This window comes from Schistocerca serialis, chromosome 5 (assembly GCF_023864345.2).
Source record: "Schistocerca serialis cubense isolate TAMUIC-IGC-003099 chromosome 5, iqSchSeri2.2, whole genome shotgun sequence".
Classification (NCBI taxonomy): Eukaryota; Metazoa; Arthropoda; class Insecta; order Orthoptera; family Acrididae; genus Schistocerca; species Schistocerca serialis.
Genome location: NC_064642.1, coordinates 13,387,405 through 13,413,902, shown reverse-complemented (window position 1 = coordinate 13,413,902; position 26,498 = coordinate 13,387,405). Strand labels below are relative to the sequence as shown.

General features: G+C 44.9%; 1 protein-coding gene across 1 annotated transcript in view; it reads right to left on the bottom strand.

The window, feature by feature from the left end:
* LOC126481703 (epithelial discoidin domain-containing receptor 1-like) overlaps nucleotides 1-26,498 on the bottom strand; it is an 833,514-nt gene that overhangs the window by 212,519 nt on the left and 594,497 nt on the right. The window contains exons 8-9 of the mRNA XM_050105651.1: nucleotides 24,688-24,821; nucleotides 7,972-8,188 (exon numbers count right to left, since the gene is read on the bottom strand). Of these exons, the coding sequence (XP_049961608.1) occupies nucleotides 7,972-8,188; nucleotides 24,688-24,821 (351 nt within the window). The remainder of the gene's footprint in view (nucleotides 1-7,971; nucleotides 8,189-24,687; nucleotides 24,822-26,498) is intronic.

The window sequence follows — 26,498 nt, the reverse complement described above, 5'->3', positions numbered from 1 at the left end:
CCGTGAAGCTCTGTACAGGCAGCCTCCATTAACCTTGCCGGAAAGTTTCGGAATTATGCTCGTCAGACGGTCTGATCCTTAAGGAGAACAATCTGTTGGCACTGCGCCGTGGCAGTCCCAAGAAGACTTTCAGAATCAACTGGTTCAGTGACGATCAGGCGTTCGGCTTTTTCAACGGTAATGAATCCATACGTGTCCTCCGCTTGTTTTGTTCCTATATCTAGACATCTCTGCCCTACATCTAGCATACATCCGTGGTGATTAAGCAGCTGAATAAGCCTTCTGGATTTGTGTGACACAGCTGAAAATTTCCGCTGCTGCCTCTATTCGGTAGGAGTTTTGAACGGGTGTGAGCAGTCATGGAAGGCAGCGTGTGGCGACCTTTACCACCTTCAGAATATGGTTCAACAAGTTCAAAACTGATACATGACTGAGTTTCACTTTTCCCACTTTCTTGAGTTTATGATGCGCCGGTCCTAGAGCAGCAAGGCGTCCAAATCCGCTGCGGTTCCCGGTTATCGATATAAAGATGGTCTGCCACTTCATGCTTCGCAATTCAGATTCCTTTGACAGTACTGGAAGTGTCTGTGCCTCCTACAATCTGTTGCATATTCTGGAGCAGTGCTGCGTTTCACTTCCACCAACACAGGCTGGATTATTGCAGCGTTACTCCCCTTCAAATGCAGGCAGCTAATGACCGCCTGATATTGCACTGTATCAGTGGGAAGTGCCATTTTGTTTTGGCTCGTCTAGCGACGTACTCCGGTACTGCGACACGGGGATTTTAGTGTGAACCAGTACTGCAGACAAGTACCTGGAGAGAAACAAAAAAACTAATACCTAACTCTTGCGTAGCAATCAAGAGGAACACAACAAATACCGCGAGACGCCGCCACCACACAAGCAAAAGCACTCCCCAGCGTCTCTCAGTGCCGTGCAGCAGCCTCCAGATGGCGCTCCCAAACCAGAACCTCTTCCCGCTTCTGCGACGTTTCCTTCAGTACTTCATTTACATCCGCCGACTGTGTGGGCAGCCGCCAGAGCGAGCGCCGTCAACCTCGGACTGTAGCACTTCCGACTTTTACCGGTGGACCTGGAAGTCCCCCCGCCGACAGGCATCAGAACATGGGCGCTCCGCGGACACAGAGATAGTTACGACTAATTCGTTAGACAGTCCACTTCACAGCCTGCTGCCTGCTCGGTACACTGCTCTGAAGATCTAGCAGTCGCTGTTTACGGAGAACTAGAACCATTAACAGTCTGTAGGCTTTCATGACCGTTGTCACTAAAGTTAAAATCTTCTGGGTTGTTAGGCCGCGTCACATTTCCGTCTAAAATAATCGACGTTTCGACCTCTCTGCTGGGATCTTCTTCAGGATTTTTCGGTGTTCTAGCAATAGTGGACACCGAAACGTCGAAATATGACGCGGCCTAACAACCCAGAAGATTTTTACTTCATTAACAGAGTGTCTGCATAATTACATTCAGTAACAGTGACAAGATCACTGTACCTCATTACAACATACTCTTAATAAATGTTATTCGTTATTCCACGTTGTGTTACTGCATTTCTGTTACAGTGCGTCCTGTGAAACAAGTGTGTAATTATAAAGTACGCAACAGACTGCCTTTAAGGAACTATAGCAGGGAAACACTCTTTCGCTAGCGTGAACGCTTAGGCTGAATTAATAGTAGCATTCAGATACTACATCCACAACAGTAACTTTATTAACTGCGCGGAGTGGCCGCGCGGTTTGAGTGGTCATGTCACGGATTGCGCGGCTGCTCCCGCCGGAGGTTTAAGTTCTCCCTCGGGTGTGTGTGTGTGTGTGTGTGTGTTTGTGTGGTTCTTAGCGTAATTTAGGGACCGATGACCTCACCAGTTTGGTCCCTTTGGAATTCACACACACACACACTCACACAAACATAAAGTAACTTTATTTCTTTTCAGGTGACACTGAAAACTTAACGAATGTCCCTCAAAAAATTACTGATCTGTTGGGAAACGCTTGAGGACTACCCCAAACGATATAGATCACTGATCGGTAAGCACACGACGAACTGAGATACAGCCCTGGTGAAACAGTCTAGATCGTGTCAGTTATCTCCCCACCGTAACAGTAACAGCCCAGTAGGGCGGTGCCAGAGACAGAAATATGATACTTTCTGTTTTCTCGATCGCATCGTACAAGCAACCTGAACCCATAATTTGTCTCGCTACTGCTAAAAATCAGCAGTACGATGATCCCTGCTTTCATGGCGCTACAGTCTCTGCCGCAATCATCAGCACCTCTCAACAGTACGAATTCACTTCTGGACACCCTCTCCAAGGGATGAGCATCCTAATCTTCACAACATAATTGACGTAATTCAGAAAGTTGGTTGCATTGTTTCCTCATGGTCGTTAGAGAGAGACGATTTCTGACGTCTTCTTGAGCATTTGGTAGTAATAAATGAGAAGCACCGCTAGCGTTCATTGAGATTATTGAACTTTTATTAATTCTCCATCCCGTGGCGGTGTATTCAGGATGCCATGTTTGAGATGCGACCAAATGTGAACTTCCACCCTCCAGCCAAATACCAGCTGGTTGGTAGTGCGACAAAGGGGACCCCGACTGAAAATAAGTACACAGGACAAAAAGAACCCTTACGTACAGGAGGGAACACACTAATACGTTGGAACATAACCTCTAGGCCTGATAATGAACTGTTCCAAATACGCCTAGACATTTCCTGTAGAGTTAAGATCGGATAGATTAGCGACCAATTTGAGATGCGACTGGGCGCCTGAGTGTGAAATTAGGAAATCACCCGTCTATGCCTGCGAACAGAGCTGACGTCAACTTGTGAGATTAGCACAATCTACATCTACATCTACATCTACATCTATATAGATATTCTGCAAGCCACCGTACGGTACGCGACGAAGGGTACCCTGTACCACTGTTAGTCATTTCCTTTTCTGTTCCACTCGCAAAAGGAGCGAGGGAGAAACGACTGTCTTTATGCCTCCGTATGAGTCCGAATTTCTCGTATTTGTCTTCGTGACCTTATGCGCACCGTTTGTTAGGGCCAGTAGAATAATTCGGCAGTCGGCTTCAAATGTCGGTTCTCTAACTTTTCTCAATAGTGTTATTCGAAAAGAACGTCGTCTTCTCTCCAGGGCTTCCCGTTTGAGTTCCAAAAGCATCTCCGTAACTCTTACGTCTTGTTCGAACCTACTGGTAACGAATTTAGCAGCCCCCCTCCTAAACAGCTTCGACGTCCTCCTTGAATCCAATCTGGTACGGGTCCCCAACACTGGAGCACTAAAGGTCGCACCAGCATCCCATTGTGGCCTCCTTTACAGACGAACCACAGTTTACTAAAACTCTCCCAAGAAATATTACATTCCCTTCCCTACCACAGTTCTCACACGTTCGTTCCATTTCGTATCGCTTTGCAACGTTACGCCCAGATATTACTGTATCGTGTAGTGCACTACTGGCGCTATATCAGAGCATTACAGGTTTGTTTTCCCTACTCATTCGCGTTCCCACATTCAGAGCTAGCTCCCGTTCATCACACCAACTAGAAATTTTGTCTACGTCATCTTGCATCTTTCTACAGTCACTCAACTCGACACATTAACGTGCAGCACAGCATCACCAGCAAACAACCGCAAACTGCAGCACACCCCGTCCTCCAAATTATTTATGTCCATAGAGAACAACACCGGACCTGTCACATCTCCCTGGGGCACTCATGACGATACCCTTGTCTCTGATGAACACTCGCTGTCGAGGACATACTTCAGCTTTTCACCGGACTTACATTATTTGACTATTTTCGGCAACTTATTTTGCACGGTTTTACGAACTTTGACTTTCTTTCTAGATCTGGGACACATTTTTGCTGTAGGTATTTATAATAACAAAGTTTAGTTTACGTCACAATTGTTGGTGGGAAACTGCGCTTCCGGATGCTGAACGTTTGCTGTTGATTTTTGTGGATTAACGCGCAGGTAAGTAAACACGTATTTCTGTATTCGATGCTCTGCACGCAGTAGATACGAGGTGTGGCTAGAAAAAAACCGGACTAGTACTGGTGAAACAATAAAACGAATGCAATAAGGCTGAAAGTCGCGTGGCCTGTCACGTGACTCTCGCTCCGCCTACTGCTCGAGTTTCATCTGCCTCTTGCACTCAGTCTGCCCGTGGCGTCTGTTTTAAGTAGTTGACGTTTTGTCTGTGCGTCGGAAAATGTTGAGTGTACAGAAAGAACAGCGTGTTAACATCAAATTTTGTTTCAAACTAGGAAAACCTGCAAGTGAAACGTTTGTAATGTTACAACAAGTGTATGGCGATGATTGTTTATCGCGAACACAAGTGTTTGAGTGGTTTAAACGATTTAAAGATTGCCGCGAAGACACCAGTGATGACACTCGCACTGGCAGACCATTGTCAGCAAAAACTGATGCAAACATTGAAAAAGTCGGTAAACTTGTTCGACAAGATCGCCGTTTAACAATCAGAGCAGTGTCTGAGTTAACAGGAGTTGACAAGGAAAGTGTTAGGCAGATTCTTCATGAAAGTTTCAACATGAACAAAGTGTGTTCAAAAATGGTTCCAAAGTGTCTCACAATTGAACAGAAGGAACGCCGAAGAATGATTTGTTCTGACATCCTGGAAAACATTGAAAGTGATCCCACCTTCTTACAAAATCTTATTACTTGCGATGAATCGTGGTTTTTTACTTACGATCCCGAAACTAAACGCCAATCGATGCATTGGAAAACTCCTGGTTCTCCACGACAAAAAAAAGCACGAACGTCAAAATCGAAATTCAAGGCAATGATGATTGTTTTTTTTTTTTTTTTTTTGACATCAAAGGGATTGTGCACATTGATTGGGTACCAGAGGGACAAACAGTGAATCAGCATTACTACATTAGCGTCATGGCTACCCTACGTGAGCGAGTACGGAGAAAACAGAACGATTTATGGAGAAAAAAGCCATGGATCCTTCACCAAGACAATGCCCCAGCTCACAGTGCGTTGTCAGTGAAGACGTTTTTGGCAAAACACAACATTCCCATCTTAGATCATCCACCCTACTCACCTGATTTGGCCCCCTGTGACTTTTTTCTTTTCCCTAAAGTCAAGTCAGCTTTGAAAGGAACTAGATTTGAGACTGTTGAAGCAGTAAAAGAAAAAGCGACGGAAGTAATTTATGGACTTGCCGAAAATGATCTGCAGCATTGCTATGAACAGTGGAAAATTCGTATGGAGCCGTGTAGAGACCGAGGAGGAGAGTACATTGAAGGAGATAACATGAAATTGTAAATAATTCTAAATAAATGTTTTTTCCAGCATCAGTCCGGTTTTTTTCTAGCCGCACCTCGTACATCAGTTACTGTTAGACTGTTTTTCATTGGAATCTGCAATCTATGTGAGGTCACCATTGACACGTATTAATAGCGTTCAGTAAACGTTTACTTGTTTTACGCTATAATCTTTTGTTTCATCAACATTATTAATGCTATGAAGTCTCTTCAGTAACTTCACCTGTTTATACGTTATTCGCTAACTTTCCTACTTGCTTGAAGGATTTAGACTCATTATCTAATTAGTGTGTGGTCTTTGGAGCGCTGGTTGATCACCGACCCCAATCACATCATAAAAAGGGAGGCCAAAAAAATTAAGTCGTGTGCTGGTGACACCGACAGCTGACAGTAAATCCACCAGTGCGGCCGTAACATTTCGCAGCCTAAACGCCTCACTAGTGCATTGGTGAAGTTCCAGCGTTTGAAAAGAGGCCAAGCTGCGACTCAACAAACCGTACTACACGAGTCCAGTCAGCTACTGTCCGTTGCGTTACTTAGACGTCTACTAGAGTTGCACGGGCACACTACTGACTGTTACCACTCTACGTATAAGCGGCGACCAAAAGGTTTCCGTTCGAAGGCCGCACCAACCCCTTGCCCACATACTGCTGTTTAGATACGTGCATCAGAGTCCTGCTGGGTTACATATACTCCCTCAAATGAAATGTTTTTGATTATTCAGGGTTATTCTGCTACCTCTGCAGCTGGGTTTTGTGCAGCCCACACCGCCGTCAGATACGAGGGCTATTCGGAAAGTAAGAAGCGATAAGTCGCGAAATGGAAATCACAGTGAAAATCAAAACTGTTTTATTTGCAAAAGTTGGCTACAACTTCCAGCTACATATCTCCATAGTCGCCGATCCGACTTAGACGTTTGTCGTAGCGTTGTACCAACTTTCCAATATCGTCGTTATAGAAGCAAGCCGCCAGTGCTTTCCGCCAATTCTCTACCCTAGCCTACAGCTCGTTGTCTGTGCCAAAATGTTGTCTTCATAGCCAGCGATTCATGTGAGCAGAGATGAAACTCAGAAGGAGACAATTACGGGCTGTATTGTAGGTAATCAAAAATTTCCAACTGAAAACGATGCAGGATCATCTCTGTTGCCCCTGCAGAATGTGGCTGAGAATTGTCTTGAAGAAGAAAGCTCACGACAGTTATGTAATGCTGGCAGCATAGCTTCAGGCGAAATTTCTCAGCAGGCCCTTGTACTTGGCGGGAGACACTATTTATCTAGGTATCTTTATGTGCTTTCTGTGTGCTCAGAACTAAAAAGAACGACTTAATGGAATCGACGGGTATGCTAGAGACACTGCCCAACACACCTGTGTTCATCGGATTTTCACTGTGGTTTCCATTTCCTTCCTTAATGTGTGTGAAATCTTATGGGAATTAACTGCTAAGGTCATCAGTCCCTAAGCTTACACACTACTTAACCTAAATTATCCCAAGGACAAACACACACACCCATGCCCGAGGGAGGACTCGAACCTCCTCCGGGACCAGCCGCACAGTCCATGACTGCAGCGCTTTAGACCGCTCGGCTAATTCCACGCGGCTTCGTTCCTTACTTTCCGAATAACCCTCGTAGTACGTTAAAGATTTTCATATTCTCTTGCTCACCAGGTAGAAACTATTACTCCCACAGAAAAAAATTAACAGGACCTTTTTGTAGGAAATTTTATGTAGTTAAATTTTGTACTGGGAGGATTTTCACTGGAGTCCGCAGTTTCCGAGCTATTCAAGAAAAACGCATTTGAAGATCATTTTTGTAAGTTTTCCTTCAATAGCTCGAAAACTATGGCCTCTAGCGAAAGCGTATCCCAGTACAAAATTCAACTGCATTCAATTTTCTAAAGAAAGATGCTGTTCATTTTTTTCTGTAGGACTAATCGTTTATGAGTAGCGAGCGAGAAGAAATGAGAATCTTGCTGTGGTATTTTAAAGAGTTGGGGGTTGCATAAAATCCAGTGGTAGGGGCAACTAAATCAGCCTGCATATCGTCTACACAGCTCCTAAAACACCCAGTGTGCTCATTTAAGGCGACGACTAATATTTTCCTTGTTGCCATAATATGAGAGGGTTTCCCAGTTCCGTCTTTTGTATTACTGTCAAGCGAATGCTCCCGATTATTTGACTCGGAACAGAAAGAAATTATTTGTGTTACGATAAGTTCCTGACAAAAACGTAGGTACAGTTGATGAGTCATCGTTTATGCGAGTCACAGAATAACGTAGATTGCTTTTCCGACTTGAGCAGCTTACTCATCAGATCCGAGGATCGGCCATGTAGAGATGTCGATTAGATACCACGCCACATTGTACGGGATGCAGGTGTGTGAGCAGCAACGGCCGAGGTAAACATTAATTCCGCCATGAATAAGAAAACAATTGAGGAATTGTAGCCCTGTGGAGCTGGATCGTGACTGGGACACTGGACACACGGGTCGGCTTTCCACAGCAAGAAACCGCGATCGAGAATGAGTCGCGTCTGCATCCCAGTCGCAGCGTGGTTCCGTCATTCTGACGGGCCGTGGTGCTAAGCGGAATACAGACTAATGAAATCTGCGACTACGGACGTTCCGGCTGCCCGTGTAGGCGGGGACTCACCCGAGTCGATGCGCACTTCGCTGACGAGTACCCAGGCGGCGGCGAAGTACAGCTGCAGGCGCAGGAAGCGCGCCACGCGGCTGTGCAGCGGCAGGCTCACGTTGACGCACGAGGGGGCCGAGTCCGCCGCCCCCGCCGCCCCCGTGCTGACCGGCGCCGTCGCCCACTGGTAGTGCACGCCGTCCAGGCTCAGCCACACCGACGCCTCCGTGAACACCTGCACAGCGCGAGCGAGCGGCCGACGTCACAGCTGTGGCACAGTTCAGTACAGAGAACCGCCACTGGCGGTACTGCTTGTAACGGGACATCCTCCTCCTCTTGCATTAGTTTTCCTCAACAGTAGTTGTCGATACCAGTACCATTTTTCGAATTTTGGACAGGTCAGTATTATCTCAGTTGCTTATCTCAAAACTTTCATATAATTTTATACACAGTACAGTATACTTAAAGCTAGAATTTGTGAAAAGGAGTTGCTTTATAAAATATTTTGGTTTCGATGTTATAATCGATAAGTACTGGTTCTGAATGTACAGCTAAAATTGCTTTTTTAGAAACATTTGAAATTACGAACTATTGGCACACTTAAAATTTAGATTTTTAATTACGCAATACTGTACTGGCTACTATGTTTATTTATGGATTCATTTATGAAATGATGATCGAAAGTAATAATGTTACAGAAACTACACTCCTGGAAATGGAAAAAAGAACACATTGACACCGGTGTGTCAGACCCACCATACTTGCTCCGGACACTGCGAGAGGGCTGTACAAGCAATGATCACACGCACGGCACAGCGGACACACCAGGAACCGCGGTGTTGGCCGTCGAATGGCGCTAGCTGCGCAGCATTTGTGCACCGCCGCCGTCAGTGTCAGCCAGTTTGCCGTGGCATACGGAGCTCCATCGCAGTCTTTAACACTGGTAGCATGCCGCGACAGCGTGGACGTGAACCGTATGTGCAGTTGACGGACTTTGAGCGAGGGCGTATAGTGGGCATGCGGGAGGCCGGGTGGACGTACCGCCGAATTGCTCAACACGTGGGGCGTGAGGTCTCCACAGTACATTGATGTTGTCGCCAGTGGTCGGCGGAAGGTGCACGTGCCCGTCGACCTGGGACCGGACCGCAGCGACGCACGGATGCACGCCAAGACCGTAGGATCCTACGCAGTGCCGTAGGGGACCGCACCGCCACTTCTCAGCAAATTAGGGACACTGTTGCTCCTGGGGTATCGGCGAGGACCATTCGCAACCGTCTCCATGAAGCTGGGCTACGGTCCCGCACACCGTTAGGCCGTCTTCCGCTCATGCCCCAACATCGTGCAGCCCGCCTCCAGTGGTGTCGCGACAGGCGTGAATGGAGGGACGAATGGAGACGTGTCGTCTTCAGCGATGAGAGTCGCTTCTGCCTTGGTGCCAATGATGGTCGTATGCGTGTTTGGCGCCGTGCAGGTGAGCGCCACAATCAGGACTGCATACGACCGAGGCACACAGGGCCAACACCCGGCATCATGGTGTGGGGAGCGATCTCCTACACTGGCCGTACACCACTGGTGATCGTCGAGGGGACACGGAATAGTGCACGGTACATCCAAACCGTCATCGAACCCATCGTTCTACCATTCCTAGACCGGCAAGGGAACTCGCTGTTCCAACAGGACAATGCACGTCCGCATGTATCCCGTGCCACCCAACGTGCTCTAGAAGGTGTAAGTCAACTACCCTGGCCAGCAAGATCTCCGGATCTGTCCCACATTGAGCATGTTTGGGACTGGATGAAGCGTCGTCTCACGCGGTCTGCACGTCCAGCACGAACGCTGGTCCAACTGAGGCGCCAGGTGGAAATGGCATGGCAAGCTGTTCCACAGGACTACATCCAGCATCTCTACGATCGTCTCCATGGGAGAATAGCAGCCTGCATTGCTGCGAAAGGTGGATATACACTGTACTAGTGCCGACATTGTGCATGCTCTGTTGCCTGTGTCTATGTGCCTGTGGTTCTGTCAGTGTGATCATGTGATGCACCTGACCCCAGGAATGTGTCAATAAAGTTTCCCCTTCCTGGGACAATGAATTCACGGTGTTCTTATTTCAATTTCCAGGAGTGTAGTAGAAATTCATTTGTTAAGAAAAACTGTAAACCCTTTGGAATATTGTTTTTTCCGCGGAGTATGAGAGTCCTAAGCAAACCTCTGATGTGATCGGATGTACTTTTGTATTTTGTGAGAAAAATGTAATTTCGGCTTTGTTAATGTGAAAAATCAAAAGACTGTATGACATACGAAAATGTAAGAAAATATATTTACGTAAAAACAAAAATTCTGCAACAAAAATCTCCAAATTTATTTACATCAGTGCAACTGTGAGGGCCTAATATGTGATATTTTCATCTTCAAGAACGAGACCCCTGCACAAGAACAACTGGAGCCAACTCTACATGACAAGCTAAGTAAACAAGAAAGTTTATTGTGATCTTCGCTCCTCTCAAATCTTCATAAAAGACTAATGTGACAAATAGATGGAAGGAAAGGTGGGGGGGGGGGGGGGGGGGGGAGGTTAACCGATGAAGTAGCGCAAGGCGGTTCTTCAAAACCGATAGCAGTTTACTACACCTTCAAGTTCGTATGAAACGCTGCAACGCTGACCATCTCATGGCAGGGACAACTGTTATCGCAGAAACAACCAGTTCTCGGTTATATAGGTTTCTACGAAAGTCAGTTTAACCGAAATGTTAAAACCATTCAAAATAACCGGCTTCTGAAACGACCGGTTTTGAGTTATTTATTCCTATTGTTTCCTACAACACCTGGATATGGAACAAAAATTGAGAAATTTTTACTGCCTTAGTTTCAAGCTACATAGCGTCAATAAACTAAATACACAAATAAAAGAAAACATAGTCTGTCCACCATTCGCTACTTTTCTCGAAAAGTAGTTGACTACTACAAAAAAATCACATCTAGTCCCCTATCGATACTAAATTTTTCTGATTCTGCTCAAAAATCATGTTCTAATCGGCCATCATGCCACTATTTGGGCACTAGAAATAGTCAGAGCTAAAGGGAGGAAACTGAAGTTGAAGAACTGTAATTCTCGTATTGATTTGCCGGTTTTAAAAGGCTCAAAGCGGATGAAGGCATATTGTGTTGTCACAGGCAAGATCAGCTACTTTCTATTTTTATTGTAAAATATGAATCAAACGTTAAGTTTTGCGTTTTCTCCTTATCTTACGTCACATGTCTGCAGTGGCTCCTCCCGCTTTTAATCTTTTAAAGCGAAGGGAACACTGTGCTTCACTGACACCACACTTCGTGAAATACTTCCAGTCGAGGCATGGTGACACTCTGTAAAACAACTGATGTCCGACGACGACAGTGTACAAATTCTATGGAATGATCCATGAGAGGGCACGGAACAAAAAAGATCTAATGAACTTCTATCCGGAAATGCATTGTTTGCATGCTAGAGACCATTTATTCAGTCATACTTTGTTACAGAGACTGCGGTCGAATACGCCCTGTACCATACAGACACAGTTGCAGTATGCACAGTTTCCTCCAAGAGGCTGGTACCGTTCTGCATACTACATGCCCTAGTGCCTCCTCCTGCAATAGTAATTGGTAATGTTGTGTCAGATTCACTTCCTTTGCTGTCTCACCTTGTAGTGGAGGTAATACGGCGTTGTACACCAAGGTTTTGTATTCGAATCGAGAGCATGCCGACATGGTGTTTACTTACGAAAAGTCAAACGGCAACGAGCGACAGGCAGCAAGGTTGTATCAGGAGACCTGTCCCCGCCTACAACAACCACAACATTTCATGGCTGCAACAGTGTTTCGCCGTTTGTCTGAGACAGGGTCGTTTCAGGAAGTACGATATCATGAAGGACATGCCCGAAATGTTCGGACACCACACTTGGAAGAAATTGTGACTAAGCTCTGGATGTCCGCAGCTCGTGTTCGTGCGGTAGCGTTCTCGCTTCCCGCGCCCGGGTTCACGGGTTCGATTCCCGGCGGGGTCAGGGATTTTCTCTGCCTCGTGATGACTGGGTGTTGTGTGATGTCCTTAGGTTAGTTAGGTTTAAGTAGCTCTAAGTTCTAGGGGACTGATGACCATAGATGTTAAGTCCCATAGTGCTCAGAGCCATTTGAACCATTTTTTTAAGCTGTGGAAGGTGACAGCCGTGTCAGTATCAGGCAGTTAGCCCACCAGCACGTGACAACTGTTACTTTCCTCACCATTTACAGCGTATGCAGGGCTTACTAGCGACAGACTTTCCACATCGGGAGTAGTTTTGTCACTGGTTTCTTCACCATGGAACCACGATTCCGGGATTTGTGTCATCCATCCTATTCACAGATGAGGCCACCTTTACGCAGAGTGGTATTTTCAACTTTCATGACACTCACCTGTGGAGTAGTATGTCGAACCCGCATGGTTCAAATGGTTCAAATGGCTCTGAGCACTATGGGACTCAACTGCTAAGGTCATTAGTCCCCTAGAACTTAGAACTAGTTAAACCTAGCTAACCTAAGGACATCACAAACATCCATGCCCGAGGCAGGATTCGAACCTGCGACCGTAGCGGTCTTGCGGTTCCAGACTGCAGCGCCTTTAACCGCACGGCCACTTTGGCCGGCTGAACCCGCATGGTGTGGTGACAGCGAATCATCAGCATCGCTGTAGATAGAATTTTTGGGTGGGAATAATTGGCCACCATATTCTGGCACCAGTATTTCTTCCACGTCGCCTGACAGGCTGAAACTATCGGCGTTTCTTGGGGGTGAATATGCCCCCCCCCCCCCCCCCCCTGCTGTAAGAAGTTAAGTTCCACTGATTATTCGAAGCGTTATGTGGCTGCTACATGATGGTGCTCCAGCCCACTTCGCCGTTTACGTCCGGACGCATCTCAGTCGTGCCTTCCCTGGTCAATAGATCTGATGATAGGGTCCAGTAGCAAGGCCTGCCCGTTCACCGGATCTCAACCCATTCGATTTCTGGTCATGAGGCCATCTCAAAGTATCGGGTATGCAGAGCCCATTCCAGATGGCGGAGACACTGGAGCATGCTGCCTTTGACACTGTTCGGATGCAGCCTGCCCGATGTGAACGTTTCAGGCAGAACAGGCTACGGCGCGTACACGCACGCGTCGAGGGACATGGAAACCATTTTCAACATTCACTGTAACTGTGGCTGTATGGTACAGCGCCTGTTCGACCGCAATATCTGTAAAAATGTATGATTGAATAAATTGTCTGCACCATGGAAATTATGCACTTCCGGACATAAGTTCATTAGAGCTCTTTTGTTGCGTATCCTCTCATCGGTCAGTCCCTAGAGTTTGTACACGGTGGAAAAGATCACCCTCTAGACGACATGAGGCAACTCTTACACGCTGCGTACCATCTAAAAGGGCAGGCCAAATGGTAACACGTACATTATTCTCTCAGCAATGCTGTACCAATTCTTATGTCATGTGTTTGTTGTTGGTTTCTATTGGCATTGTTATTGAAATAGGCTGTACACATTTCCGCATTCTCTACAATAAAGCAATGTTTCAAAGCAATCCAAGTTTTACTAACAAAAATTATTCTTTTTCTAGAAACAGTTTATTCAAGCACGAAAAATTTCGTCACTGCTGTTCCGGCTAATTCATATTTAGTTGGCTCGAATGGCTCTGAGCACTATGGGACTCAACTGCTGAGGTCATTAGTCCCCTAGAACTTAGAACTAGTTAAACCTGACTACCCTAAGGACATCACAAACATCCATGCCCGAAGCAGGATTCGAACCTGCGACCGTAGCGGTCTTGCGATTCCAGACTGCAGCGCCTTTAACCGCACGGCCACTTCGGCCGGCTCATATTTAGTCTTTTACAATATTATTAGTAACAAATAAATACACAGGACCAAGCAAATAGGAAGAAATATTCAGAACAGAAACACCGGTAACGGTTTTAACCTGTCGGATTTTTCCATCCTTACCTCTAGGCACTACGGCACTTTCTACTGTAAATTAGAATTCCTTTTTTTTTTTAACAGTATTTCACCAAATGCGCACTTTATGTGTCTAGGCGTAGCCCACGTGATATAAATTCCAATAACTCAGCACAGGCAAGTTTTTCGCTATAAAGCGTTATCCCGAAGTACACCGACAGAATTCGGAAGTTGTTCAGGGATATTTTCTCAATATTTTGGTACAAGGGACCCGTGGTATCTGGTGGCTCGTAGCAGAGTAATAACGTAATTATATTTTGTGTGTCTGAAATCTTATGGGACTCAGCTCAAAAAAAAAAAAAAAAAGTTCAAATGTGTGTAAAATCTTATGGGACTTAACTGCTAAGGTCATCAGTCCCTAAGCTTACACACTACTTAACCTAAATTATCCTAAGGACAAACACACACATCCATGCCCGAGGGAGGACTCGAACCTCTGCCGGGACCAGCCGCACAGTCCATGACTGCAGCGCCTGAGACCGCTCGGCTAAGCTCGCGCGGCTAACTACGTTTTATTCGGTTACGCGACATACCTTTGTTTCACTAAGAGAATACCATCATTACAGTGAAAAAGCTTGTGATATTCAACTGGCAAAACGCACAACACAAAACAGGATACAGATGGGGTAATCCAGCAACCCTCAGACAGAGACAGAAGTACGGCATAGCGTCGTCGCCTCCGGGGCCACTGTTCCGCTCTGCCATTGCAGCCAGTGAACTCACACACGAGGAACAGCTACCCATACGGCACAATGAAACTGTTAACATGCAGCTAATACTGCCGGTGAAATAAACCAGAGACACCATGTAGCAGTAACGAAGGCAGTTCGAGGAAGGAGAGTAAAGTGGACATTACTGTTGTCAGCAGCAAATACCGTGGGGTTAATGGAAGACCTTTGTTTCAAAACACGACGTACAGCACATGTCGTCGGCATTTGCACTGTTGCGATACAGATACAATGTTAAAAAGGCAACAAACCGAGGTAACAAGTCCAGCGAACGATGGGGGACCATAGGTTTCTTACACCAAAGTACTCGTAACGTATCCCTGAGAAACATCCCAAATTCAGCCAGAGAAGTATAGTTTCACCATGTGGAACTAGCAGTTTACTCCTTGCCCGAAATAACTACGATTTGGATTTTATGCAAGTAATTTCTTAAAATGCATAACTCGATTCATAAGCCCTAGTGCCACCGCTATGTTTACAGAGTGCGTGTCTGTCTCATCTTTCTAGAGTTTCTCTGCAAGCCGAGGTCTTAGATTCCCTTGCACAGCGCTTACTTGCTGCAGCCTTGAAAATCGCAGGGAGTGTCTTGTCCAGATATCGGCGGTTGTCGACGACGCCACCCGGCTGCATTCCCGTAACGTATTTGAAGATTGCATGGGCCGGGAGAAACTCAGATCTCAACATAAGAAATAGTCACACATTGCTTTAGATTTCCCGATGTGTTGAAGTAGCGGATAGGCTTGGGCGTTTTGTTTACATCAGAGTTTATGTATGTACGAAGACTAAGTTCCAAAGTTGGGCACGTGCTTGCTGTTCTAGCCTACAAATGATAACAGTTTACAGCATCACAATCCATTACTTTCAAATACGGAGTGAGCAAGAAGTAACTACCCATCGTAACCCATTGAAGACATGAAGGCCACCTTATCTGTTTGATATAATCATAGATATGAACACTAGAGTGCACTGCTATTAAATCAAAAGTATATGATATTCCCAGAATGAGATTTTCACTCTGTAGCTGAGTGTGCGCTGATATGAAACTTCCTGGCAGATTAATCTGCAGTTTTAATCTTCCAGGAAGTTTCATATCAGCGCATACTCCGCTGCAGAGTGAAAATCTCATTCTGGAAACAACCCCCAGGCTGTGGCTAAGCCATGTCTCCGCAGTATCCTTTCTTTCAGGAGTGCTAGTTCTGCAAGGTTCGCAGGAGAGCTTCTGTGAAGTTTGGAAGGTAGGAGACGAGGTATTGGCAGAAGTAAAGCTGTGAGGACGGGGCGTGAGTCGCGCTTGGGTAGCTCAGTAGGTAGAGCACTTGCCCGCGAAAGGCAAAGGTCCCGAGTTCGAGTCTCGGTCCGGCACACAGTTTTAATCTGCCAGGAAGTTTCGTATATTATATTGTTCGTTGTTAATACAACCGGTTTCGAAGATGTTTTCTAGTGAAGAAAGAGTTTTTGCTTTCAAAATGAATCATACAGGTAGTTACAATCTAATAATAAATGGGTGGGATATTAATTTCAATACTGTTTCACCTGCAAGAAAGGATGTCCACAGTTTAGGAAACTTCTTGAGGAAAGTGGATCTACACCGGACTGCCACAGGTCATGAGACCATTAGTAAGGGATTATCCAGAGCCCTAAAAACTCTACTCGTTGACTATCTCCCGAACAGGATATTTCTATAACTTCCAGGAGGTCAATTTTACATAAGGTCAAATTCAAACATTATATATCTTGTCTCATAAACAGGCTATTGCAAGACTTCAGTTTTGCGAGACAGTGTTAAATGAACTTAAATATGGCGATAATAAGTTGTTTATTAAGATTATTTGGAGTGATGGACAACTTTCAAATTATCAGTTCGTGTCAACAGTCACAACTGTACCTGTTGGTATACGGAGAAGCATAGAAATGTTTTCGAGAGTGCGTTAAATGAACCTAGTGTTGCCTTTTGGGGCAGTATCTCACGTCTTGAAGTAACTGGACGTTGGTTTGTTGATGGAACCGTAACCAGGGAGAACTACCTGAAAATGTTCACAACTTATGCCGTACCGGGACTGCAAATAACCTACGACGACATGTACTCACTTTATTTCAAGATGGTGGAGCCTCACAACATCACGCAACACCCTTGTAAATGGTTCAAATGGCTCTGAGCACTATGCGACTTAACTTGTGAGGTCATCAGTCCCCTAGAACTTAGAACTAATTAAACCTAACTAACCTTAGGACATCACACACATACATGCCCGAGGCAGGATTCAAACATGCGAACGTAGCGGTCGCTCGGTTCCAGGCTGTAGCGCCTAGAACCGCACGACCACTCCGGCCGGCAAAACCAGGTTGATGAGGCGTAGTGTCTTTTGGCCCACCTTTATAGTGTTCTCTTATCTAACTGAACGAAGTACACTTTTCTTTTCTTTTCTATTCTCACTTAATTCATGTTATAAAATATTTGGTATGTTCTGTAGGTGCATTACGGCCCACATATTTATCCACAAAAATGTAGGAAATGTGTAGATCTAATTTGCTTTTAAAGTATATATTGGAGTTATGTGGTTGCACATTATCTGAAGAATTTGTAGAGAAATCTGACTAATGTTGTGACTTCGCCGACTCTGCAACATTTTCTCATTACGGCAATATTCTCTCCCAAACACTTGTTCTTTCTACACTGTTTGGGTTGCAACGCTGTATCATGGGTGCTTTGAAACGTAGGCTTCCTCATTTCATAGTAAAGTCTTCTAAATCATGGGTCCGTAAATACTAAATCAAATAACATCGTTTAATACAGAACCACAACTGGTGCACATTTACTATAGTGGAGGTTAGATTATGGCTCAAATGATATCTAAGCCAGTCGACAGCAGAATCTGTCGAGCCAGGAACGCTCCGAAGTGAGCAGATTTGGGGAAAGATTCGCCACAAACAGACGCGCTGAGTGTGCACCGGCAGCTGCTCCTCAATATCGTGCAGACATCTGGCGTGCGGCCGCGGCTACCGGCTGTTTACTCCTGCAACCACTTGTTTTCGCCGCTCAGCGTATTCGGTTGATATTCATACCGCCATTCCAGTCCCCCACTCGCGCTCGCTTCGAGGCATCATAATAAAAGTTTGTGTCCCGAGACAGATAAAGTTTCTCGCAGCGGGAGGAACATCTGCGAGATATCAGGTTGAGGCATTTGAGCGCGCGCCGCCCGCCGTTTCCTCGCGAAGCGTTTCAATATCGGGCGCGCGTGCTCAGGGGAGTCGCCAGCGCTGACGTCATTTCCGCTTCCTCTGCGGTGAGACTTCCGCCTCCGATGGCGGCGTGCGCGACGCCACGTCCGTAGATGTGGAGGCGCCGGTCTAGCAGTCAAACACGGTAAAAAGTCGCCAGCGAAACGAATCCAGCGAGCACAGAGCTATATTCTATCCATCTTACAGAATCGACCAGTTGTAACGAACGTAACGCAGAGGATACACTCATACACCGACTGACATGTCACCACGCACGCGGTATCTGTGCATGGACGCAACAGAGACTTGGATCACAGCTGAAGCTGGCAACGCAGTCTGTCAGGATGCAAGAAGATGAGACACCAGATTAAAAGCGACACCCCGGACCCAAAAACAGCAGGGTAATCCGGCTGTCACGTCAGTTCATATACTGGCCGGCCAGAGTGGCCGAGCGGTTAAAGGCGCTACAATCTGGAACCGCACGACCGCCTCGACCGCTACGGTCGCAGGTTCGAATCCTGCCTTTGACATGGATGTGTGTGACGTCCTTAGGTTAGTTAGGTTTAAGTACTTCTAAGTTCTAGGGGACTTATGACCACAGCAGTTGAGTCCCATAGTGCTCAGAGCCACTTGAACCATTTTTGAATTCATATACTATCTGGTAACATCAGAAACACCGAGTTCAACGGAAAATACACTACTGGCCATTAAAATTGCTACACCAAGAATAAATGCAGATGATAAACGGGTATTCATTGGAAAAATATATTATACTAGAACTGACATGTGATTACATTTTCACGCAATTTGGGTGCATAGTTCCTGAGAAATCAGTACCAAGAGCAACCACCTCTGGCCGTAATAACGGCCTTGATACGCCTGGGAATTGAGTCAAACAGAGCTTGGATGGCGTGTACTGCTACAGCTGCCCAAGTAGCTTCAACACGATACCACAGATCATCAAACGTAGTGACTGGTATATTGTGACGAGCCAGTTGCTCGGCCACCGCACACCAGACCTTTTCAATTGGTGAGAGATCTGGAGAATGTGCTGGCCAGGGCTGAAGTCGAATATTTTCTGTAACCAGAAAGGCCCGTACAGGACCTGCAACATGCGGTCGTGCGTTATCCTGCTGAAATGTAGGGGTTTCGCAGGGATCGGATGAAGGATAGAGCCACGGGTCCTAACAGATCTGAAATCTAACGTCCACTGTTCAGAGTGCCGTCAGTGCGAACAAGAGGTGACCGAGACGTTTAACCAATGGCACCCCATACCATCATGCCGGGTGATACGCCAGTATGGCGATGACGAATACACGCTTCTAATCTGCGTTCACCGCGATGTCGCCAAACACGGATGCGACCATCGTGACGCTGTACACAAAACCTGGATTCATCCGAAAAAATGACGTTTTGCCATTCGTGCACCCAGGTTCGTCGTCGAGTACATCATCGCAGGCGCTCCTGTCTGTGAATCAGCGTCAAGGGTAACCGCAGCCATGGTCTCCCAGCTGATATTCCACGCTGCTGCAAACGTCGTCGAACTGTTCGTGCAGATGATTGTTGTCTTGCAAACGTCCCCATCTGTTGACTCAGGGATCGAGACGTGGCTGCACGATCCGTTACAGCCACGCGGATAAGATGCGTGTCATCTCGACTGCTAGTGATACGAGGCCGTTGGGATCCAGCACGGCGTTCCGTACTACCCTTCTGAACCCACTGATTCCATATTCTGCTAACAGTCATTGGATCTCGACCAACGCGAGCAGCAATGTCCCCATATGGTAAATCGTAATCGCGGTAGACCACAATCCGACCTTTATCAAAGTCGGAAACGTGATGGTACGCATTTCTCCTCATTACACGACGCTTCACAACAATATTTCACCAGGCAACGCCGGTCAGCTGCTTTGTGTATGAGAAGTCGGTTGTAAACTTTCCTCATGTCAGCACGTTGTAGGTGAAGCCACCGGCGCCAACCTTGTGTGAATGGTCTGAAAAGCTAATCATTTGCATATCAGAGCATCTTCTTCCTGTCGGTTAAATTTCGTGTCTGTAGCACATCTTCTTCGTGGTGTAGCAATTTTAATGGCCAGTACTGTATTAGCAGTCTAACAAATTACACCATGAGCTGCAAAAAAGTTGAATTATGAATATGATTTTTCAGACTATGCAAGAACTTGGTGTACTGGAAACCGATGAATTATGACTATTGTGTACACTGCTGAGTCTTCTACTTTTTATTTTGCATTTAGACTGCGACTTTACACATTCCGTTACTTGTATTTTAACTGAAGTTTCCGCAACGATCTAGGGTAAAGGTAGTGAAAAAGAAACAATGAAGGAGAGTAATTTTTTATTTCGTTAGTTTGTATTTTTGTTTCACCTTAGGAAGAAACAACAATTTCAGTTTCTGTATATATCGAGGTGACTGGAACTGGACAAAGCATCAAAATTCAAGCATTTATAATGAAGCAGAAATTTGGATCACTGAAGTATTTCAGAAGAATGAAAAGTTCAAATGATTCAAATGGCTCTGAGCACTATGGGACTTAACATCTGTGGTCATCAGTCCCCTAGAACTTAGAACTACTTAAACCTAACTAACCTAAGGATATCACACACATCCATGCCCGAGGCAGGATTCGAACCTGCGACCGTAGCGGTCGCGCTGTTCCGGACTGAGCGCCTAGAACCGCGAGACCACCGCGGCTGGCAATGAAAAGTGTGAAAGAACATACAGGGGAGGCATTCAAAACAGTTCTTGCAAATGTCCGGAGAAATACAAACCTGACTAGAAAGAGGTTGCAGCAAAAGTTGTTCGTGTCGACCACTCTGCCCACCCCCATTGAAATCTGAAAGAAAAATCCCCAATTCTTACTGCGGATTAGGATTCTCCGGAAAAAAATGCCTAACTTTTGTGTTTAAAATTTTCTTTATAAGTGACGCTGTAATCGACGAAAACCGAAACTGGTTAAAACAGTTGAAAAATGAAAATACCTCACGAAATACACATCAGACTAGCATTACAGGAGGATAAAATGACAGTTATTCTAAAATCTTAAATGACAAACCTATTTTCTATTGCAATAAGAGTTGATTTTCCGGAACATAACACATTGCCCACATTACTGTTGTAATTTGTTTCACAAACGACACTCGACTTGCCTTAATCATTTGGGATTCTCCAGTAACCAGTAATGCATATTATGCCAATTCAATTGACCACGACTGGTAGAAGTTGAGTCATCAGAGAAAAATATGTGTGAAATAAAATCATCATAGGCTGTTAGTTTGTGTTGTATACAACTGAAAAAGTTCAAGCGGTTTCGAAAGTCGTCCCTATGTAGTTCTTTATCCAACCATAAGTGACGTGGATGTAATTTGTGCTGAGGGCAGAACACTCCTTTCAGAAATTATTGACCTTGTGCGTTTTGCCGAGAACTAATACAGATTTTTGCTATAAAAACAGGTTCCTCTATAATGATTTTAGAATAACTGCCGTTCTAACCTTCTGGGGTCCTAATCTGATGTGTATTTCCTGAGACATTTTGATTTTTCAGCTTTTTTCAACCAATTTTGATTGTTGTCGATTGCAGCGCAAAATTGCGAAACTTACGCATTTTTCCTGGAGAATCCGAAGCCGTAATGAAAGAAATGGAGATTCCTGTTTAAGATTTCAGTACATGAATGAGTGCTTGACGTTTGGGGGTGCGGCCCCAGTACTAGTCGCAAAAAATGAAATAAATGTAGTAAAGGTCAAATGTAGCTACGGACCTCGTGTTACGAAAACAAAGACTACTGAAAGACACGTGCAGTAAGACATTCTTGACACGCTAGTTTTACGTGGACTACCTCTCAGTGAAAGACTTCCTGCCAAGAAATTCATGTAGTTAATGAAATAGTGACCAACTATCACTTAGATTTATTGGAAATGGAACTTTCGGAATAGTCCAGTAAGCTTCAGTGTGGTTAGTGATGCATTTAGAAAAGTCCATGGTCCCAAGCTCGGGAAGTGAGAGCAGGGGAGCAGATGAAAGAATTATGCATCACTGTACTAGCAAGGTGATAGTGGACGTGGGTTGCCGTTGTCTTCCTCCGACGTGATAGTAGGTGCAGGTTAGGGAGAGGGTGAAAGGCGGTGCTAAGACACGGCATACTGCTCTGAAGGAGTCGCACTTGGCTTAACAGCAGCGGTTTGTCGAGCTCTGGCCTAGCCTACAGCCGTCTCCATGATATTTATACAGGCTGGGCCCAGACAGCCTTTCATGCACGTAAACACAGACAAACCAACTTGCGCGAAATGCCCCAGGTGTTGAAGACGTAAGTTGGGTTGCCGACGTCAGTCTGCATGGACTACTTTCCTGCCCAGTTTTATTTTACCCACCCTGTATCTCACCAAGAATGTTCTTACCGTCTTCGCGATAAATTCGTTCTTCAGTCTGATTTCAGAAGATTACTTAGCCGGAAGTACATTGAAAAACTGAACAGTTCAAAATAAATTGCGATCCAGACCAAATTAAAGAGAAAGTATGCTCAATCTGAACCGGCCTCCGAAGGTGTAACGTACGCCTTATTTGCAGATAAGAGCGCATTTTACTTTATTTCCAGTTTTGCTGTTTCACATACGTGAAGTGAATGTATCAGCTTTGCAGCACATAGGGACTAAGGAGTGAGCGGTACTTACTCATGCTGGCTAGCAGAGGCTGTTGGCCATCTAGCGCTTTCAGAGCCAGTGGAATAAGGTGCCGAAGCAGAAATATCTCGTGATTTCAGCAAAGACATACGTAGGGAATGTACATTTATTCTGGTGCGCATCACGTAATTGTTGTTAATAAATATTTGCTAAAAAAGTTGCCTTTTGCCACTCATACATTAGGACAAGTCTACGGGTCATAAATACTAGTTTTAAGTAATTTTACAATGCCTGAAAACGTTCATATTAACAAATAAATGAATAACTTTGGCATAGCCGAAGATGTACGATCTTATACGAACTATATGGATCGTACACTCAAGTTGCAGACCGTGCGCCATAGTCGGCAGTCGCTGGTAGCATGCTTTCAATCTAGTCGTGCGGTAACACATTCTCTCGTACCGTTAATAGTTAAGTTATAATCAGTGTGAACAAGTTTATTTTACGGTGTTTCCTAAATAAATGCATAATAATGTGCACACTGTGTAAAAATTATTTGCACAGAAAACTTCTTCCCCTTCAATATGTAAACCATAGCAGTATTGCACTTTCAGAATCCGATGGCGTTGCTATGGCTCTGCAGGGGACGTAAAACTGTGAGAGGATCTCCACACAAGAGGTAGGAAGAATTCCTACGCGGCAGCTCACTAAGTCAGTTCAGCGACGGATTGACTGACTTATTGCAAAACTCGGGTGGGAAACCGTAGCCAGTTATACTGCACACCCCTTATAGCACCATCTACGGACTTGTGAGGTTACAAGGGATACTGTAATAATATAAGTAATTTGCTAAATGTGGTAGTGCTTTCTGTGGAAGAACAGTTGGGGTGTAGCGAGCACAAGTCAATTTATTTATGGAGTCACCTTCTTGGTAAAGAGAGGACGCATAAACAGTTTCACATTGAATTACTTAGTTACATAATTGCCTGTGTCTCAGTGCATATGTTAATAATGTAAGGTGTGCTTGTCTTGCTAATCATTGGATTTGCTGGGTATCTGATAACTGAAATAGGAGTACTCCATAAGCATAAGAGCTCTTCAAAATAGTTCAAAACTCAAATTTAAAGAATAGTAGCACGGACAAAATTTTGGACATTAAAGAACATGTTTATATAAAAATTAAGTTGTAAGGATGTTTGAGAACCTCTGCATAATAAGTTATTGTCTTTTATTGTGAAGGTACCGTTCAGTTTCCGATCTATGTAGAGCAAAATGAGTATTTCGTACGCCACACCTTTCAGGCAAAGACGTGATTAAACAAAAGAAGAGAGGTGAAACTGCCAAGAAGTGGAGTGCCCTTAAATATGTAAATAATCTGATGATAGTCTACAAAATAATATAAGGTACTTAGTTTACGTATTTTAATATGTAACATTGTAAATTCATGATGGCCATGTTTAGAAATAATATATTTGACTAATGTAGTGTCACGTGACCAGACATAGGACAGAGGATAGGGGACAAAGGTCGTGGTCTTTTGATAGTGGTCCGTTGGTGTGGTAATGTCGGTGCGGCTAAGAACCCCCGACATAGTATCACGTGGCCATCAGTCTGTTTTGTGGATGTGATTTAGTAAAATAAAAACGTTTGCATTCTAAACTGTTGTCGGTCTAAATCATTTGTGAACGATCGTGATTTAGACAAATACTTGAATTCATTCACTGCTGTACTTAGGCTGGCTATTTACTCAATATAGGGCGCGAATGCAACTGTGCACAACCGAACCCCTTTTGCAGACGAGTCATGATAAAAGATTGTGTACGAGCCCGAGTGCAGTTGTAAACTCACCGGCTAAACTGAGACGTTTCTGGAGGCTTAGTAGAAATGGAGGGTTCTTGCAAAGGCCGAACTATGTCAACCGACTGCCATGTAGTCCTTAGTCGATAGGTGTCACTGGATGCAGATATGGAGGGGCATGCGGTCAGCTCACCGCTTTTCCTGTCGTTGTCAGCTTCTGTGATCAGTATTACCACAGTTTAACAGGCTCACCAGAGGCCACATGGCGAAAGGGTGGTCGAGGGGTGTGGGAACAGGGGGGGGAGAGGGGAAGGGTGGAGGGAGGGAGGGGAGTCTCACCTGGACGCCCAGCTGCGGCGCGTGCAGAACATGAAGGTGGGTGGCCGCCAACTCCCTCGGCGTCTCCAGTTCGAATTCCAGCTCCAGCGGCTGGCCGCCCAGGCTGGCGTTGCTCCAGCCCACCCACCGCCAGTCTGAAACCACAACAGTGCCAGTTAATCCCGCGTGTCGTAGGTAAATGTGCTCTCCATTATACATACCCAGTCCGGATGAGTAAATTCTTCTCGCTTTTGAAATCTCGTCACTTCGGGTTTTCGACAGATGTTTCCGCCACCGTTATTGGAAGTAAAACTATTGACTATCACGGCTGGCAAGTTGTGTTTACAGGAACGTGTTTACAACGCCTGCATCCACCTGGAGCAAAGTGAAATTGAACGTTATGCACCGACAACAACTGTCATAAAAGTGACCGTGTCCTTGTTCTTGCCTCTACTTGCTCCCCGCCCCTCGCCATCAAATAAACTTTTATTTTGCTCAGATCTTCTTCATTATCATAAGCACACCATCATGAGAAAGGGTGACGACCACATTACTTGTAACTAAGACAAGTACGTCAGTATTGTAATCAAATCAGGTAATCAGCTTATCAGTTTAGATGAGATCTGCAATGGCTGTCTCTCCATTCTGAAATAGAGTTGTCTGTTGACTGAAATACGCTTGCAAAAGAATCACATACTTAGTGCCAAAGAAAGAAAAGTTACCAATTAGAGGGTGTATTAGTGCTGCAAGCTTGCAAAGAAGGTTTTTGTGGCTGTGGTCGCATGAACAGTTAGCATTGTCTTTTCAATTATATGTTCTGGAATAGTGATAAAATAGGAAAAAAATTCAAAAACGCTTCCAAATACGCGAACATACACACACATGATCAGTGACTTTAGTTAGATCAAATAAATGTTATGCATAGGAAAAGTATGAGGTTAGGCACAGCTCTTAATATACAGCGTTTGCGCGACTAATCTATACATAACAAACACCTCGAGGATTTCCAAATGCTTGCGTAATTCTTAGCAGCGTAACTGCAACAGGTACCAAGAACTGAGATAACGGAACACACAGTTCAGTAAGAGCATTGCTTCACATCAGACTTTGCTAACTTGGCGTAGTGCATCGCCCGGAATTGGCGCATTAACGAAACGAACCCAAGAGAGAGCACACCCGGCGTGATGTGATGTGAATTGGAAATAAATAAATCAATACTAAATTACTGTAAATGAGTTCGTTACAGCTCGAGTACAACTGAAATGAAATGTATTAATATGGATCACAGAATTTTAAATGTTTAAATGTCGATTACCAATATCAAGCACCACGTGGAGTTAACTGCATGCTGCGCCATCACTCCGATCTGTTTGAGAATTCGCCACCAAGTGATTGCTAGCGTTTTCTGTTTAACTCTCCCTGCTGTGTGTGGGGCGGCGGGTGGAATTTATTACTGTTGTATATATATTTGTAGAATGTAAAACCAGTTCCTATTATTTAGAATGTTATTTATGCTGTCTTTCGCCGTTCTCAACACTGGCTTTCTAACTACAATATTGGCAACCAGAAAGTGATTAGCAAAACGTGAAGCCTGTAATTAGAATTCCTAGTGCCCACTTCATCTGAGAATACACTTATAGTTACAGCTTATAGCTCTGAGGAATTAGGAGACTGTCTGGAATTTATAATCAAAAACGGTCGTGAAAAAACGTTCTGTATTCTGAAAGTCACATATGAAAACATAAGAATCCACACAATCTAACTAACAAGGCAGTTCAGAGTCTAATGCGCTGATGCCACTATAACTGTCCAAATTAAATATTTAAATGAAT